At 40.6% G+C, this 17,525-nt stretch overlaps 1 protein-coding gene across 2 annotated transcripts in view; it reads left to right on the top strand.

Annotated features, from left to right (window-relative positions):
* Positions 1-17,525, top strand: part of rps6ka2 (ribosomal protein S6 kinase, polypeptide 2) — a 162,095-nt gene that overhangs the window by 101,943 nt on the left and 42,627 nt on the right. For both annotated transcript variants that reach the window (XM_073051102.1, XM_073051101.1), the window contains exons 11-12: positions 5,044-5,108; positions 13,331-13,433. In XM_073051102.1, coding sequence (XP_072907203.1) covers positions 5,044-5,108; positions 13,331-13,433 — 168 coding nt within the window. The remainder of the gene's footprint in view (positions 1-5,043; positions 5,109-13,330; positions 13,434-17,525) is intronic.

Here is a 17,525-nt window from a genome sequence, read left to right as displayed (position 1 = left end):
CATCACCCTCATTCCTTTGCATTAAGACTGCTCCTGCAGCCTCATCACTAGCATCTACAGCCAATGAAAAAGGTTTTTCAAAGTCAGGTGCCTTAAGCACAGGTTGTTGACATATCATTGTTTTCAATTTTTCAAATGCTTCTTGACAAGGCACTGTCCACACAAACTTCACATTCTTCTGCAAAAGGTTAGTTAATGGAAGGGCAACATTAGCAAAATTCTTACAAAATTTCCGATAATATCCTACCATTCCCAAGAATCTTCTGAGAGTTTTTTCCCCAGTTGGAGTGGGAATCTCTAAAATTGCCCGAACTTTTGCCTGAACAGGAGCTACCTTACCTTGACCCACAACATAACCAAGGTAAGTCACAGTGGCATGTCCAAATTCACTCTTAGCTAAATTAATAGTTAAGTTAGCTTTTGAAAGCCTTTCAAACAATTTCTCCACCGCAATAATGTGTGCTTCCCAAGTATCATATCCTGTCACTAAATCATCAATATAAGCATCAGTATCTTTCAATCCCTGAATCACAGTTAATCACCCTCTGGAAAGTACCTGGGGCATTCTTCATCCCAAATGGAAGAACATTATATTCATATAACCCAGATGGAGTTACAAATGCAGAAATCTCTCTACCTCTGTCCGTTAATGGAACACACCAATACCCTTTCAATAAATCAATCTTTGTAAGGAACTTTGCTTTTCCAACTTTATCTACACAATCATCTACTCTAGGAATTGGATATGCATCTGATTTCGTTACAGCATTCACCTTCCTATAGTCCGTACAAAACCTAATACTACCATCTGGTTTTGGCACCATAACACATGGTGAACTCCAATTCGAGTTAGAATGCCTAATAATATTATTCTGTAACATATATTTAATTTCTTTCTCAGCAAGTTCACATTTTTCTATGTTCATCCTATATGGGTGTTGTTTGATAGGTTTGGTATCTCCAACATCTACATCATGTGAAGCTATAGTAGTCCTTCTCAGAACATCTGGAAACAAATCCTTATATTTAAAACCTAAAGATTCATGTACCGATTCCCTTACTGCAAATAAAAGTAAGTTTATACCCTCATCCCAATCATTCTCATTTTCCACGCAATATGTCCTAATCATATTCTTGAGGGTAGAATGAAATCTCTCCAAGGCACCTTGCGATTCCGGATGGTATGCAGATGAAGTGATTTGCTTAGCTCCCAATTTATAAACTATCTGTTGAAATAATCCAGACATAAAATTACTGCCTTGATCAGTTTGTATTTACTTAGGTAATCCAAAATAAGTAAAGAATTTTATAAGGGCCTTTGTCACAGTTTTAGCTTTTATATTCCTAAGTGGTACTGCCTCTGGAAACCTAGACAAAGTACACATGATAGTCAACAAATACTGATAACCAGTTTTTGTCTTTGGTAAGGGACCAACACAATCTACAATAACTTTAGAAAACGGTTCACCAAATGCTGGAATAGGTTGTAATGGAGCTACTAGTGTAACTTGATTTGGTTTACCCACAATTTGACAAGTATGGCATGTTTTACAAAACATCGCCACATCTTTTCTTAGACCAGGCCAGTAAAAATGTTTTAAAATCTTGTCCACAGTTTTCCTTACCCCTTGATGTCCACCTAAAGGCACACTATGAGCTGAAGTCAAAATCTCATTTCGATAAACTTTAGGGACAACTACCTGATAAACAACATTCCATTCCTCACTTGCAGGAATTGTAGGTGACCTCCACTTCCTCATCAGCACTCCTTTTTCCAAGTAATATCCTACTGGCACCTTCTCAATTTCACTATCTAGTAAAGCTTGTTCTCTTAATTTTATAATCTCAGGGTCTCTATTCTGCTCTACTATCATCTCCTTCTGAGACAGAGATAAATCTTCATAGTCAGATTTACTCCAAGAATCTTGTTCAAACAACGAAGGTAAGAAAGTCTCTGACACATTCTCAAAACTCGAATCCTGAGTTGAACAGTCATGAGTAACAACCTCATTCTGCGCATCAATCTTTTTAGCCATAGCTCTAGTCACAACACAGGAAGAATCTGTGTTAGAATTAATCTCTGGTTCCTTAGACTCCATTGTCAAATGCACTTCAGGAAAAACTTGTCCACCTGCCAAGTCATTACCTAACAATAAAGAAATACCCTTCACAAGTAAGCTATGCTGTAATCCTACCTTAACAAATCCTGTAACTAATCCTGACTTTAAATTTACTTTATGTAAATGTACAGGCATAAAATCACTCCCAACACTGCTTATGTAATTTACCTCACCAGTATCAGACTCTTCATTAAACTTCAATACACTGTCTAACATCAGTGATTGAGAAGCTCCAGTATCCCTAAGGATTTTTATTGGCACCAGAGTAGATCCTTCTTTCAAGGATACAAACCCTTCAGTTATAAAATGATCATATCCCTTTTTAACTTGGTCAGACTCTAACAAAACCTCATTTGTGTTTATCAAACCCTGTAATTTTACAGGTGCTTCAGTATGTTGCACACAAGCATCTGGAACTGCTTCCTTCTCTTTCTTTTTCAATCTGAAACAGTTAGCTATTACATGGCCAGGTTTCTTACAATAGTTACAAATAAAACCAAACTGTCTTTCCTTCACAGGGTTTCCTTCGTCCTTACCTTTCTCATTAACTTCTGATTTAATTTCTGATTTACCTTGAGTCTCCATGTTATTTTTCCTTTTAAAAATTCTACCCTGAGGAAATTTATTCTTATGGATTAAAACATACTCATCAGCTAATCTAGCACAGTCCTGCAATTTATCAGTATCCCTCTCATTTAAGTAGGTCCTTACTTCAACAGGAATGCTTCTTTTAAATTCCTCCATTAAAATCAGCTCTTTCAATGTATCATAGTCCTCATTTACAATTTTAGAAGAAACCCATCTCTCAAAACACACAGCTTTATCATAGGCAAATTCCACATAAGTCTTTTCCACAGACTTCTTCAAACTTCTGAATCTTTCTCTATACGCTTCTGGGACTAATTCGTGTGCTTTTAGAATATGCATTTTCACAATATCATAATCAAGTGCTTGCGCAGCAGTTAAAGCTGTATAAACTTGTTGTGCTTTGCCTTTGATTACACTCTGTACAACACTGACCATTTATCTTTCGGCCACTCTGACATCCGAGCAATAGTTTCAAAATGTTGGAAATATCTTTCCACTTCTGTTTCACTAAATGGAGGGACCAATTTAATTTCTTGACTAGCAACAAACAGCTTTTTAGAACCAGAAAACTGATTCCCAGACCTTAATTTCATCATTGCATATTCAAATTCCCTTTTTTTCTGATCAGCTTCTAACCTACAACGCTCCAACTTCATTTGCTCGATTTGCAACTGCATCTCCAGATTACTTATTGGAAACGACTCTAAAGTCGATTCATCAAAAACACCCGAATCCACATAGTGTGATGCAATTGTTCTCTGTATTACAGCCTTTGATGTAGTCTTCAAAATACCTTTAAGTTGCAATCTACTAGCTATCTCAGATACCTCATTTTTTTCGCCTTCGCTAACAACTCCGCGCCTGGCGAAACCAGAAACTCATCAATATTCATTGTTGCCTAATACCACTCACAAGCCAATCAAACAAAAGAATCGAGCATTCCCCGTTTCCAAAACACCGACTCAAAATTTAACAAGCATTTAAACTCAAATGATCCAATCCCAGACGAGCCCCCATATTTATGTTACGGATTCAGGCAACAATAAATATATGAGTTAGGCAGGGGTTTATATAACAAATAACATGTTTATTAAACACTGAAAACAAACTCCCCAAAAGTAAACAAATCACTGACGTAACCGGAAGTCAGCTGCTGTGCGGCAGCTTGATCAGTTCTTAAAGCATTGAAGCTTAAACAGTTCTTAAAGCGATGTTGCAAAAACAGTTCTTCAAAGTAATATTGCCAAAAGTTCAAAATGCTCACAGTCCATTTAAGGGAGAGACTTTTTAAGACGATTTAAATTCCCTTTTCCGTCGTGTTGTTTCGGTTCCCAAGATCGAACTTTTTCCCACGAAGAATTTACGAAACGAAACGGCTTAAAGGCACTGACCTTTCCTTTACAGAACTATTCCCAATCCTTTCTGCTATTTCACAGGGATTAACACGAGAACAGTCAACGAATTCCCTCCGAATAAGGATCAAACAAGGTCGAACCTGTTTCATCGTCAAAATCAATTCTCCTCGATCTTTAACTCCCGAACTCCAATCTTCACTCTCCACTGATTCTCAACTAGCAGTATTGTAGAGAAACTGCTGGCAATGACCTTTTAAACTTTAGGCATTAGATAAAACTTCATCTTTCAACTAAACTGCGTCATAACATTAAATCACGCTGTGGCATGAAGTCAACATGGCAAATCCAGCCACGAACTGCCGCTCCTCACAATGAGGGGTCCTCCTTTTATACCCTGTAAAAAAAACCTGTCACATGACCTCTACTGGCAGGAAAATGACGTCACTCCACCATCACAAGACCATTACCTCAAGTCCAGTATAGCTTCCATCCCAGTCACGTGACAAGGGTACCACTGTCGTGTCATGAGTACATAACACATAAAAAAGAAATGCTCTAAAGAGAATACTGGTTTTGACATCATATAGCATGAAGTAAAATAATTGTGTTTGTAATATTAGCTTTCATTTGAGCCACTTACATGTACAGTGGGTGAAATTTGGAATGCATGGTCAAATTACGGTAGTAGAGCATTCTCACAATACTTTAAGAAGTAAATTCAAGGTGACACTTGAGAGTGCCTTTGCGTAGAAGTCCACACATTGAGAACTGGGAAATGGAATGACATGGTTAGGTGTTTGATGGTGGGTTCAGTAGTGAACAAAAGAGCCTCTGTGTGTGCTGTATGATTCAACGACTCTTAAGTCCCAAAGATACAAATTCCAGTCTGTGTAATGCATAGATCAGAATGTTGCACTTTATTAAGCAATGACTTTTCAGAAGCATTGATTTTTTTGCTTGTGTTTTTATGTTGTTTTAAGGTGCAGGACCTGATGGTGTTGAGGAGATAAAACGGCATTGTTTCTTTGCAACTATAGACTGGAATGTAAGTGCATTACTGTCATTCTGAAGGCTAACAGTTTGAACTTATCTCTTATGAATGAAAAAACTTAATATTCCTAATCAACTTATTTACAATTAGTACTGTTTAAGATAAAATGCATACCTTGTTTATGCTATGCAGAATAATTTGATAGACTTTGGCTTTTGTTGTTTTTAGAGGGATTCATGAAATGGGATAATCAGGTAGCCGTAATGCAAAGTGGTATGGGTATAAAATATTTTCTGCAGCATTCCCTAGGCCCGAGAGAGACTTTATTCCCTTCAGTTCCGTGGGTTATGAGGTGACTAGTGAGGCGAATGTGGGAGCTGTGGTCTGTGGTCTGGGGTTGGATTGGGTTGTTGTTTATGATGCATGAGCCGGTGATTCAAGGTTCTCTGTGCTGCCCGGAATGCTGTTTTCCCTTTTGAACTACCATTAACCCATAGACTGTCCACAAGTCATTACATTTCTTCAAGGATATTTTGAGAATATCTTTGAATCTTTTATTTCGCCCACCTAGTAATCCTCTGCAGCGATGGCGCTTGGATCAGAGTATTTATTTTTGAACATGTGCCCAAGGAAGGTAGCTAGAGCATTGATGAGGGCATGTTGTTCTGGGAGAGGATACTGACACTGGTTTGCTTCTCCTGTTTATTTTGGCAGCATTTTGCAATTGTAGCAATGATAGTTTCTTTCTCCTGCTTTGAGGTGACTGCTGTTGGTTGCCTAGCTTTCAGAAGTGCTTAGAAAGGCAGGGATTGTTGTTACCTGGTAGACTATGAGCTTTCTCCTCAGTTTCAGTTCTTGATCTTCCAATATACTTTTCTTCAGATGGTTAAATGCTGTGTCAGAACAGTATAGGTAATAGGGGATTTCATCACTGCCTTCACCTAGAGGTTTCTCTTGAGATATGAGGGGGACGATGGGTACATCTTCTGGATCTCATCATGTACCTTTAGTTTGTAAGGTACTGCTGTACGAGAGCAGCTGTCAGGGACATTTGTCTTATTGATGTTAAGTTTATGACCTATTCTATTGTAAGTTTCCATGAATGAGCTGACAGTGACTCGTACCTCAGCCTCCAAATTTGCGCACACCATTGTTCAATAATTGAAATGTAGAATGAAATGGTGGAAGCATTCAAAAGCTCCGTCAGCATTTGTGGACAGAGAAGCAGGGTTACGTTGCAGGTCAGCTAGTCAGCTCAGACTGAAGTTGAGATGTCCTTGTTCTGGAACAGGAGCATCATGGGTTTATTATTCCCATCCGCCCAACAAGCTAGATCTCCTGTAGGTAGAGTCATGTTTGAGATGATGCTGTATTGAAATATTGTACAATGCACTGAGGCGATGACTCAGCCTTGCTTGAAACCAGTTTACATTGAGACTATGTGCACCCACTTGTTAAAACGGGAGCTTGCATGCTGCATCAGATGAGTGCTCCATCGTGTCTCTCACTTGATAGGGACCCTACAAGTCTACAATTAAAGTTGTTGTTGTGAAGTCTGTTTCAAAAATCTGAAATAAATTAGATATATAAAAAGTAACAGATTATCTTGAACAAAATTGCTAAATCTTAAAAAAAATTGGTAGTTCGTCACTCACATATGGCAAAATGTTTTTTTATTACTTACTATTGGTAATAGAAATTTACTAGGTGCTCACTCTGAATCTTCAGTAACTTTTTAACATAGTAGTGCGTTGCTATAAACTTTCCTAATGAAAGTTTGCATATTCATTATCTGTATATTAATGTGCTTATCTATTCATACAAAAACAAAGTACTGTGGATTCTGGAAATCTGAAATAAATATGGAAATTCTTGGAATGCTCAGAACGTCAGTTATCTGCAGATAGAGAAACATAGTTACCTTTTCAACAGAACAGGAAAAAGTTAGAAAACTAAAATATTTAAAATAGAGATAGAAAAGGGCGTAGTGCACCAAAGGTTTAAAAGGGAGACCGCTATATACAGTGGCCATCGTTGGAGTGGACTGAGTCAGAGTGTGACGGCTTTGGCTCAACAGGCTTCTGTGTGAACAGGCAGAGACGAGGGTAGGTTCCGGTAAGTTTTGTTTTTGTTCGTTTAGAGTAGAGCGAATGTCGGGCAGGATGTTGGAATGCTCCTCTTGCAGGATGTGGGAAATCTGGTCTCCCTGACAACGGCACCTGCAAGAAGTGCATCCAGCTGCAGCTCCTAACAAACCGCGTTAGGGAACTGGAGCAGGAGCTGGATGACCTCCGGATCATTCGGGAGAATGGGAAGTTTATAGATAGTAGCTACAGGAAGGCAGTTACGCCAGAGGAGCAGCGCACAGGTAATTGGGTTACCGTCAGGTGAGGGAAGGGGAAAGGGCAGGCAGAGCAGGGCTCCCCTGTGGCCATTCCCCTCAACAACAAGTATACTGATTTGGATACTGTTGGGGGGGATGACTTACTTGGGACAAGCTGCGGCAGCCAGATCTCTGGCACTGAGTCTGGTTCTGCAGTGCAGAAGTGAGGGGGGAAGAAGAGGAGAGCGGTAGTGATGGGTGAGTCGATAGTTAGAGGTACAGGCAGGAGTTTCTGTGGCCACGACAGAGACTCCCGGATGGTTTGTTGCCTCCCAGGTGCCAGGGTCAGGGATGTCTCTGATCGCGTGCACAGCATTCTGAAATGGGAGGGTGAGCAGCCAGATGTCATGGTACACATCAGTACCAATGACGTAGGAAGAAAGAGTGAGGAGGTCCTGAAGAGTGAGTATAGAGAGCTTGGTAGGAAGTTAAAAAGCAGGACCTCGAGGGTGGTAATCTCAGGATTGCTACCTGTGCCACGTGCCAGTGAGGGTAAGAAAAGGATGCTCTGGCAGATGAACACGTGGCTATGGAACTAGTGTAGGGGGCAGGGTTTCAGATTTCAGGATCATTGGGACCTCTTCTGGGGCAGTTGGGACCTGTACAAGAGAGACGGGTTACACCCGAACTACAGGGGGACCAATATCCTTGCAGAGAGGTTTGTTAGTGCAATCGGGGGGGGGGGGGGGGGTGGGGGTTTGAACTAGATTTGCGGGGAGGGGGTTTAAACTAGATTTGCAGGGGGATGGGAACCAGAATGCCAGAGTAGATTGTGGAGCAGGGGTGAAAATAAATGATGTTAAAGTTTCATGCAAAGTCATAAATAGAAGGGTTGTGTGTGGTGGTAATAATCTTCTGAGGTGTGTCTATTTCAATGCGAGGAGTATTGTGGGGAAGGCTGGCGAGCTGAGGGCATGGATTGACATGTGGAATTGTGACATTGTAGCCATTAGTAAAACTTGGCTACAAGAGGGGCAGGACTGGCAGCTTAATGTTCCAGGGTTCCAACATTTCAGACGTGATACAGGCAGAGGGATGAAGGGTCGGGGGGGGGGGGGTGGGTGGCATTGCTAGTCAGGGAAAATGTTACAGCAGTGCTCAGGCAGGACAGATTAGTGGGCTTGCCTACCGAGGCCATATGGGTGGAGCTGAGAAACAGGAAAGGTATGACCACATTAATGGGGTTGTATTATAGACCACCCAATAGTCAGCGAGAATTGGAGGAGTAATTCTGCAGAGAGATAGCAGACAACTGCAGGAAACATAAAGTTGTGATAGTAGGGGATTTTAATTTTCCACGTATTGATTGGGACTCCCATACTGTTAAAGGTCTAGATGGGCTAGAGTTTGTAATATGTGTCCAAGACAGTTTTCTAAATCAATATATAGAGATACCGACTAGAGAGGATGCAATATTAGATCTCCTATTAGGAAACGAGTTAGGACAGGTGACTGAAGTGTGTGTAGGGAAACACTTTGGTTCCAGTGATCATAACACCATTAGTTTCAACTTGGTCATGGATAAAGATAGATCTGGTCCTCGGGTTGAGGTTCTAAACTGGAAAAAGGCCAAATTTGAAGAAATAAGAAAGGATCTAAAAAGCGTGGATTGGGACAGGTTGTTCTCTGACAAGGATGTGGTTGGTAAGTGGGAGGCCTTCAAAGGAGAAATTTTGAGAGTGCAGAGTTTGTGTGTTCCTGTCAGGATTAAAGGCAAAGTGAATAAGGATAAGGAACCTTGGTTCTCTAGGGATATTGGAACTCTGATCAGGAAGAAGAGAGAGATGTATGACATGTATAAGAAACAGGGAGCAAATAAGGTCCTTGAGGAGTATAAAAAGTGCAAAAAAATACTTAAGAAAGAATCAGGAGGGCTAAAAGAAGACATGAGGTAGCCTTGGCAGTCAAGGTGAAGGATAATCCAAAGAGCTTCTACAGGTATATTAAGAGTAAGGGATAAAATTGGTCCTCTTGAAGATCAGAGTGGTTGGCTATGTATGGAACCAAAAGAAATGGGGGCGATCTTAAATGGGTTTTTTGCATCTGTATTTACTAAGGAAACTGGCATGGAGTCAATGGAAATAAGGCAAACAAGTAGTGGGGTCATGGAACCTATACAGATTGAAGAGGAGGAGATGCTTGCTGTCTTGAGGCAAATCAGAGTAGATAAATCCCCAGGACCTGACAGGGTATTCCCTCGGACCTTGAAGGAGACTAGTTTTGAAATTGCAGGGGCCCTGGCAGATATATTTAAAATGTTGGTATCTACGGGTGAGGTGCCGGAGGATTGGAGGATAGCTCATGTTGTTCAGTTGTTTAAAAAAGGCTCCAAAAGTAATCCGGGGAATTATAGGCCGGTAAGTTTGATGTCGGTAGTAGGTAAATTATTGGAAGAGTACTAAGAGATAGGATCTACAAGTGTTTAGATAGACTGGGACTTATTAGGGAGAGTGAAAACGGCTTTGTACGTGGTAGGTTCTATTTAACAAATCTATTAGAGTTTGTTGAGGAGGTTACCAGGAAAGTGGATGAAAGGAAGGCAGTGGATGTTGTCTACATGGACTTCAGTAAGGCCTTTGACAAGGTCCCGCATGGGAGGCTAGTTAGGAAGATTCACTTGCTAGGTATACATGGTGAGGTAGTAAATTGGATTAGACATTGGCTCAATGGAAGAAGTCAGAGAGTGGTAGTGGAGGATTGCTTCTTTGAGTGGAGACCTGTGACTAGTGGTGTGCCACAGGGATCAGTGCTGGGTCCATTGTTATTTGTCATCTATATCAATGATCTGGATGATAGTGTGGTAAATTGGATCAGCAAATTTGCTGATGATACAAAGATTGGAGATGTAGTGGACAGTGAGGAAGGTTTTCAAAGCTTGCAGAGGGATCTGGGCTGAAAAATGTCAGATGGAGTTTAATACAGACAAGTGTGAGGTATTGCACTTTGGAAGAACAAACCAAGGTAGAACATACAAGGTAAATGGTAGGACACTGAGGAGTGCAGTAGATCAGAGGGATCTGGGAATACAGATACAAAATTTCCTAAAAGTGGCGTCACAGGTAGATAGGGTAGTAAAGAGAGCTTTTGGTACATTGGCCTTTATAAATCAAAGTATTGAGTATGAGTTGGAATGTTATGGTGAGGTTGTATAAGGCATTGGTGAGGCCAAATTTGGAGTATTGTGTGCAGTTTTGTCACCAAATTACAGAAAGGATATTAATAAGATTGAAAGAGTGCAGAGAAGGTTTACAAGGATCTTGCCGGGACTTGAGAAACTGAGTTACTGAGAAAGGTTGAATAGGTTAGGACTTTATTCCCCGGAGCGTAGAAGAATGAGGGGAGATTTGATAGAGGTATATAAAATTATGATGAGTATAGATAGAGTGAATGCAAGCAGGCTTTTTCCACTGAGGTTAGGGGAGAAAAAAAACAGAGGACATGGGTTAAGGGTGAAGGGGGAAAAGTTTAAAGGGAACATTAGGGGGAGCTTCTTCACACAGAGAGTGGTGGGAGTGTGGAATGAGCTGCCAGATGAAGTGGTGAATGCAGGCTCACTTTTGACTTCTGACATTTAAGAAAAACTTGGACAGGTACATGGATGAGAGGTGTATGGAGGGATATGGTCCAGATGCAGGTCAGTGGGACTAGGCAGAAAAATGGTTCGGCACAGCCAAGAAGGGCCAAAAGGCCTGTTTCTGTGCTGTAATGTTCTATGGTTCCATGGAAGTAGAGGAAAGAACAAACTTGTATTGTGGGTATTTGACAGGGTAGATATGGGGAGGCACTTTCTTCTTGGGGATAATGTTGAACTATGGGATTACTGTTTAAGAATGAGTTTCCAATTTAAAACTGAAATGTGATGTATTTTTCTCTCTGAGCGTCATGAGCTTTTGAAACTCTATTCCTCAAAAAGCAATGGAAGCCAATTCTGAAAATGTCTGCAGGAGAGGAAGATACTCACTAAACAAAAGAGTAAAAGGTTAAAATGGGTGGATAGGACTGTAAAATTGAGATTACAACCAGATCAACCCATGGTTTTATTAAAATGTGGAGCAGTCGTAAGAGTCCAAGTAACTCCTAATTTGTTTGCTTATAATAGGGAGGTTTTGTGATAAAGTAGAAAGCCAGAATGATTGAATGAAGGAATGATTAATGCAGAAATGTTGCAAAATAAAAGAAAAGATCAGATCAAAGATGCTGAAAGTGACAGAAGTCAAATTCCCCATTAAACAGCATTTTTCAATGCCTACCTTCTATTCAGTTGTGTGTAGGAAGCTTTATTTAGAGAAGAGTGTTGGCAATTTCAATTCCAATAAATTAAGAATGATTGTAACAAAATTTGAAACTTTAACTTCATGTATAGGAATTTCTAAACCTTTCCATCGATCATAAGTGAAGTTCACCCGGGTGTTAAGATGATATGCAGACCTGGCCTCATGAGATGCTTTCCCAAGACATTTCTATACCAAAATAAGCCTAAAATCTTTCTGGAAGCCTTTGATTCCTGGGAGCTTCCAGTTCAGAGCTGTTCCCAAATAAAAAAATAAAATAAATTAAAAACCATAATTGAACACATTAACCATGGGATACATAATTAAACATATAACTTACTTGATTTTTGTTTATTTCCCCGTTGTACACACAACTTGAGATTTCCTTTTCTCTCCCCCAGTCCAACAATCTCCATTGAATATCTAATGTGAAGCAGGCTCTGAGAGTGGGTGTCTCAACTCAGTCATAGCAATGTCCTGCTCTATCACTGACCCCTCTGTTGGGTGCAATGGGCATTGAAGCACCTTTCCGTATACCTCCTCCCTCACAACCATCCCTGGACCTAAATAGACCTTCCATCTACAGACCCTTGTATTGCTAAGCAAAAGTAAATGTTGAACATGGCTCCACTCAAATAACTCAAAAGAGAAATAGTCTGTGTATCACTTTAGCGGATCATAATGGTATTAGCTTGGTACAATAATATAAGTCAGAAAAGAAATTGATTCAGGCTTATACTCAAGATTACAATTTATAATTTGGACTGATGCTTGATAGCAAGACAAAGGAATTCTCTGGCATTCGGGTTTCAACTGTGTGAGAGAAAGGAAAATTGCAATATTTCAGTGATAAGTAGGAAGGAAAGAGCCCATAGGGATAGTCAATATAGATTTCCATTAGCATGACCAGCTTGTAACTCAGTGCTGTCCGAGGCAAAACTAAATGATAAGAAGGACAATACTTTCATGGCCAGGATTGCTGAGAGTGAAGGGGCATAATCACAGCTGACCTTCTGGGAAAAGAGCATTGTTATGGCCAGGTTATTAACAACAGATTAGCAGTGTAAGTATCCCTTCAGATACCTGAGTTAATTAAATACCATCTGGAATCCCATATTGCTAATTTCAGCCGCTGCCTGATTGCAGGAAAAGAGACGGACATTCGGAGGTTGGCATAGAAATAATAAAAAGGCAATGTTAAAGAAAAGCTTTAAGAAACTCGCTAACCAGTTTACCATTATCACCTTAGTGATTTACCATTTTTCTGACATAAGGCTCCCTTTCATGTGTTACTTCTCATTTGAAAATAAATGCAGTAATAAAAAGCATTTTGTTGGATTTGGCAGTATTTAACCTTGTATATATAGTAGCAAACACCTTTCTGCAGTAGATATTGAATACAATTAAGGGTGAAAGTGAATTTGTTGTGAAATAAATTTAAATTTTCTCTATACAAAGTCCTACCATGCTGAAGGATGCGTATTTTAGAGATCAATTACTCTGCTGAAAATGCACTAACTGAAGTTTAATGAAAAGGTATTAATCATGGTATTCAAGAACAGCAGAAACAAAAATGTATCTTACTTAATCTTGAGTGACCAAAGTACATTATTTGTCAACAGATATTATACAGGAAGGAAATTAAACCACCATTTAAACCAGCAGTAGGAAGACCAGAGGATACTTTCCACTTTGATCCTGAATTCACATCAAGGACACCAACAGGTTAGTGGATGTTTTTTGTGGGTCTTTGAATTGTTCAAAGTGACCTCCACAAGGGATAATTTTGACTTCATATGATAATGCAAGATGGGTTTTAATGAATCTGCAGCTGCTTTATATAATGAGGACAAACGTTGCCAAACCCACAAGGTAAGACTCTATTGTCTATTGTCAGTCAAGTATAAAAGTAGATGCAGTGTAAAATGGGTATCTGACACACATTTTTAAATTCCAAAATTAGACTCGATTCATGACAAAAATATATAAAAGGAGGTAATATTGCAAAAAAAACCCCTATACCTTCTTGGTCAGTGCATTACATAGTGTAAACTTTAAAGAGAGAGAGAAAAAGAACACGAACGGAGCACCATTACCTTCAGGTGGGCCCCCTGAGGTGGTAATCTTTTTATTGTTCGAGGGGCTTTCCCACCTGACACCTATGAAGCGTTTTCTCTCTGGGTGGGTGAGTGGAAATGACCTGATCTGAATGGGCAAGGAGCAGATTCTACATCTTCATTACAGTGAACAGGTAAGGGTCACAGCAAGTGAGAGTGGATATGTCTAAAAGCCTAATATCAATTCATCCAACTGGATAAAGATAAGGAAAAGGGTTGAAACAGCCTCAAAATAAAGCTAACCCCTTCCGTACCAGATGCAGCGATTCAGATCGACGGGTTTACTATACACCGTCAGGACAGATCTACAGAGTCTCTCAGAAGCAGAGGTGGAGGAGTAATGCTCATGATCAAATCTTATTGGTGCACAAATATATCAGTGCTGTCCCAGTTCTGCTCACCAGACCTGGAATATCTAGCAGATAAGTGCCATCCTTTTCACCTACCATGGGAGTTCTCCAGGGTCATTTTGGTAGTAGTATTTATTCCACCTCAGGCCAATGTCATTCAGGCTTTAGATGATCTGAGCAATGGGATCAACATGCACAAAACAGCACACACTAAGGCCTTCACCATCGTTTTGGGAGATTTTAACCAGGCCAGTCTGAAAAAGTCACTAAGCAATTACCATCAACAGATCACTTGCAATACCAGAGGAAACCATACACTGGACCATTGCTACACCACCATCAAGAATGCCTACCGTGCTATTCCACACCCTCACTTTGGGAAGTCTGATCACCTGGCTGTACTTCTACTCCCTGAGTATAGGCAGAGACTGAAGACTGTAGCACCAGCAGTGAGGACCAAGAAGGTATGGACAAGGGAAGCACTGGAGCGCATACAGGATTGCTTTCAATCGGTGGACTGGACTGTATTCAGGGATTCATCTTCAAACCTGGATGAGTATGTTGCAGTTGTTACCCATTTCATTAAAACCTGTGTGGATGAGTGTGTGCCTACAAAGGCTTACTGTACATTCCCAAACCAAAAGCCGTGGGTGAACCAGGAGGTACGTCATCTGCTGAAGGCTAGATCTGTGGCATTCAAGTCTGGCGACCTAGGCCTGTACCAGAAAACCAGGTATGATTTGCGGAGGGCTATTTCAAGGGCAAAGAGACAATTTTGAACGAGGTTGGAGGTGACGTCAGATGCACAGCAACTCTGGCAGGGTTTGCAAGACATTACTTCCTACAAAGCGAAACCCGATAGCATGAATGGCAGTGATGTTTTACTACCAGATGAACTCAACGCCTTCCATGCATGCTTTGACAGGGAGAACACAACTACAGATGTGAAGATTCCTGCTGCACCTGATGACCCTGCGATCTCTCTCTGAGGCCGATGTTATACTGTCTGTAAAGAGAGTGAACCCTCGCAAGGTGGAAGGTCCTGATAGAATACCTGGTAAGACTCTGAAAACCTGTGCCAACCAACTAGCGGGAGTGTTCAAGGATATTTTCAATCTCTCACTGCTATAGGCAGAAGTTCCCACTTGCTTCAAAATGCAACAATTACACCAGTGCCTAAGAAGAATAATGTGAGCTGCCTTAATGACTATCGCCAGGTAGTACTCACACCTACAGAGATGAAATGCTTTGAGAGGTTGGTTATGACTAGACTGAACTCCTGCCTCAGCAAGGACCTGGACCCATTGCAGTTTGCCTATCACCACAATAGGTAAACAGCAGATGCAATCTCAATGGCTCTCCACACGGCCTTAGATCACCTGGACAACACAGACACCTACATCAGGATGCTGTTCACCGACTATAGCTCAGCATTTAATACCATCATTCCACAATCCTGATTGAGAAGTTGCAGAACCTGGGCCTCTATACCTCTCTTTGCAATTGGATCCTTGACTTCCTAACCGAAAGACCACAGTCCGTGCAGATTGGTGATAACATATCCTCCTCACTGACGATCAACACTGGTGCACCTCAGGGGTGTGTGCTTAGCCCACTGCTCTACTCTCTATACACACATGACTGTGTGGCTAGGCATAGCTCAAATACCATCTATACATTTGCTGACGATACAACCATTGTTGGTAGAGTCTCAGGTGCTGACGAGAGGGCGTACAGGAGTGAGATATGCCAGCTAGTGGAGTGGTGCCGCAGCAACAAACTGGCACTCAATATCAGTAAGATGAAAGAGCTGATTGTGGACTTCAGGAAGGGTAAGATGAAGGAACACATACTAATCCTTATAGAGGGATCGGAAGTGGAAAGAGTGAGCAGTTTCAAGTTCCTGGGTGTCAAGATCTCTGAGGATCTAACCTGGACCCAACATATCGATGTAGTTATAAAGAAGGCAAGACAGGGGCTACACTTCATTAGGAGTTTGAAGAGATTCAGCATATCAACAAATACACTCTAAAACTTCTATAAACGTGTCGTGGAGAATATTCTGACAGGCTGCATCACTGTCTGGTTGAGGGGTGGGGGGGGGGGGGGGGGCTACTGCACAGGACTGAAAGAAGCTGCAGAGGGTTGTAAATTTAGTCGGCTCCATCCTGGGTACAAGTCTATGAAGTACCCAGGACATCTTTAGAGAGCGGTGTCTGAGAAAGGCAACGTCCATTATTAAGAACCTCCAGTACCCAGGGCATGCCCTTTTCTCACTGTTACCATCAGGTAGGAGGTACAGAAGCCTGAAGGCACACACTCAGTGATTCAGGAGCAGCTTCTTCCCCTCTACCATCTGATTTCTAAATGGATGTTGAACCCTTGGACACTACCTCACTTTTTAAAATATATAGTATTTTTGTTTTTTTACAGTTTTTAATCTATTCAATATACAAATACTGTAATTGATTTGCTTATTTATTTATCATTATTTTATTTTTTATTATTTTTTTCTCTTCTATATTATGTATTGCATTGTACTGCTGCTGCTAAGTTAACAAATTTCACATCGCATGCCGGTGATAATAACCCTATTTCTGATTCTGATTCTATACCAATGGACATCCATAAATTATATGTATAAATAGACCTGGATGCAGTGTTTCTGTGGTAGAGTAAATATTTTGAACAGCACAGAAAAGCTGCAACAAAGAGAACAAATGTTGCATTGTACCCGTGGATATTTCCAATATTAACAAACTGATGGAGACATCTAGTGTCAGCACAAAGTTCAACTTGACAATTGAATCAGTACTGAATGACAGTTAGGCGTGATGTGCCTCTGTTTGTAATTCTAATCCAACAATGGTGCCTTTGCCTGGTAACCAACAAGAAAATCTGCTCTGATATATTGTCAGTGATTCTAATGTACGTGTAGAGATCTTTTTAAAATTACTGTTTTGTGCAAAAAAAATCACTTGTACTCTTTCAGAGCATAATCAGATGTGTTTCAGTCTGGTACTTTTTCAGTAATTGTATTAACTCACAGGCTTAATGGCTATAAAATATCTTTCAGCTACTCGTTCACTTTCACTCCCCTCATTTTGTGCCCATTGCCTGCTGTCTCTCAGCTGTGGCGGAGTTGACAGAGATGGTCCGCACAGCGGCCTCTAACACCAGGGTAATGGTGTAACCACTGGGTGTACATTGTTAACTACTGTCACGTTCACTTTGGTAGAAGGTGAACCTTAGTGGACTGTGGCATGTCCACGTATATTAGTCTTTGTAAGGTAATGTGTTTTGGAATTCAAATGAACTCTTCAGCTCAGCTAAAAAAAATCAGTACTAAT

The sequence above is a fragment of the Hemitrygon akajei genome, chromosome 7, assembly GCF_048418815.1.
Source record: "Hemitrygon akajei chromosome 7, sHemAka1.3, whole genome shotgun sequence".
Classification (NCBI taxonomy): domain Eukaryota; kingdom Metazoa; phylum Chordata; class Chondrichthyes; order Myliobatiformes; family Dasyatidae; genus Hemitrygon; species Hemitrygon akajei.
This window is presented reverse-complemented; position numbering and strand designations above follow the sequence as displayed.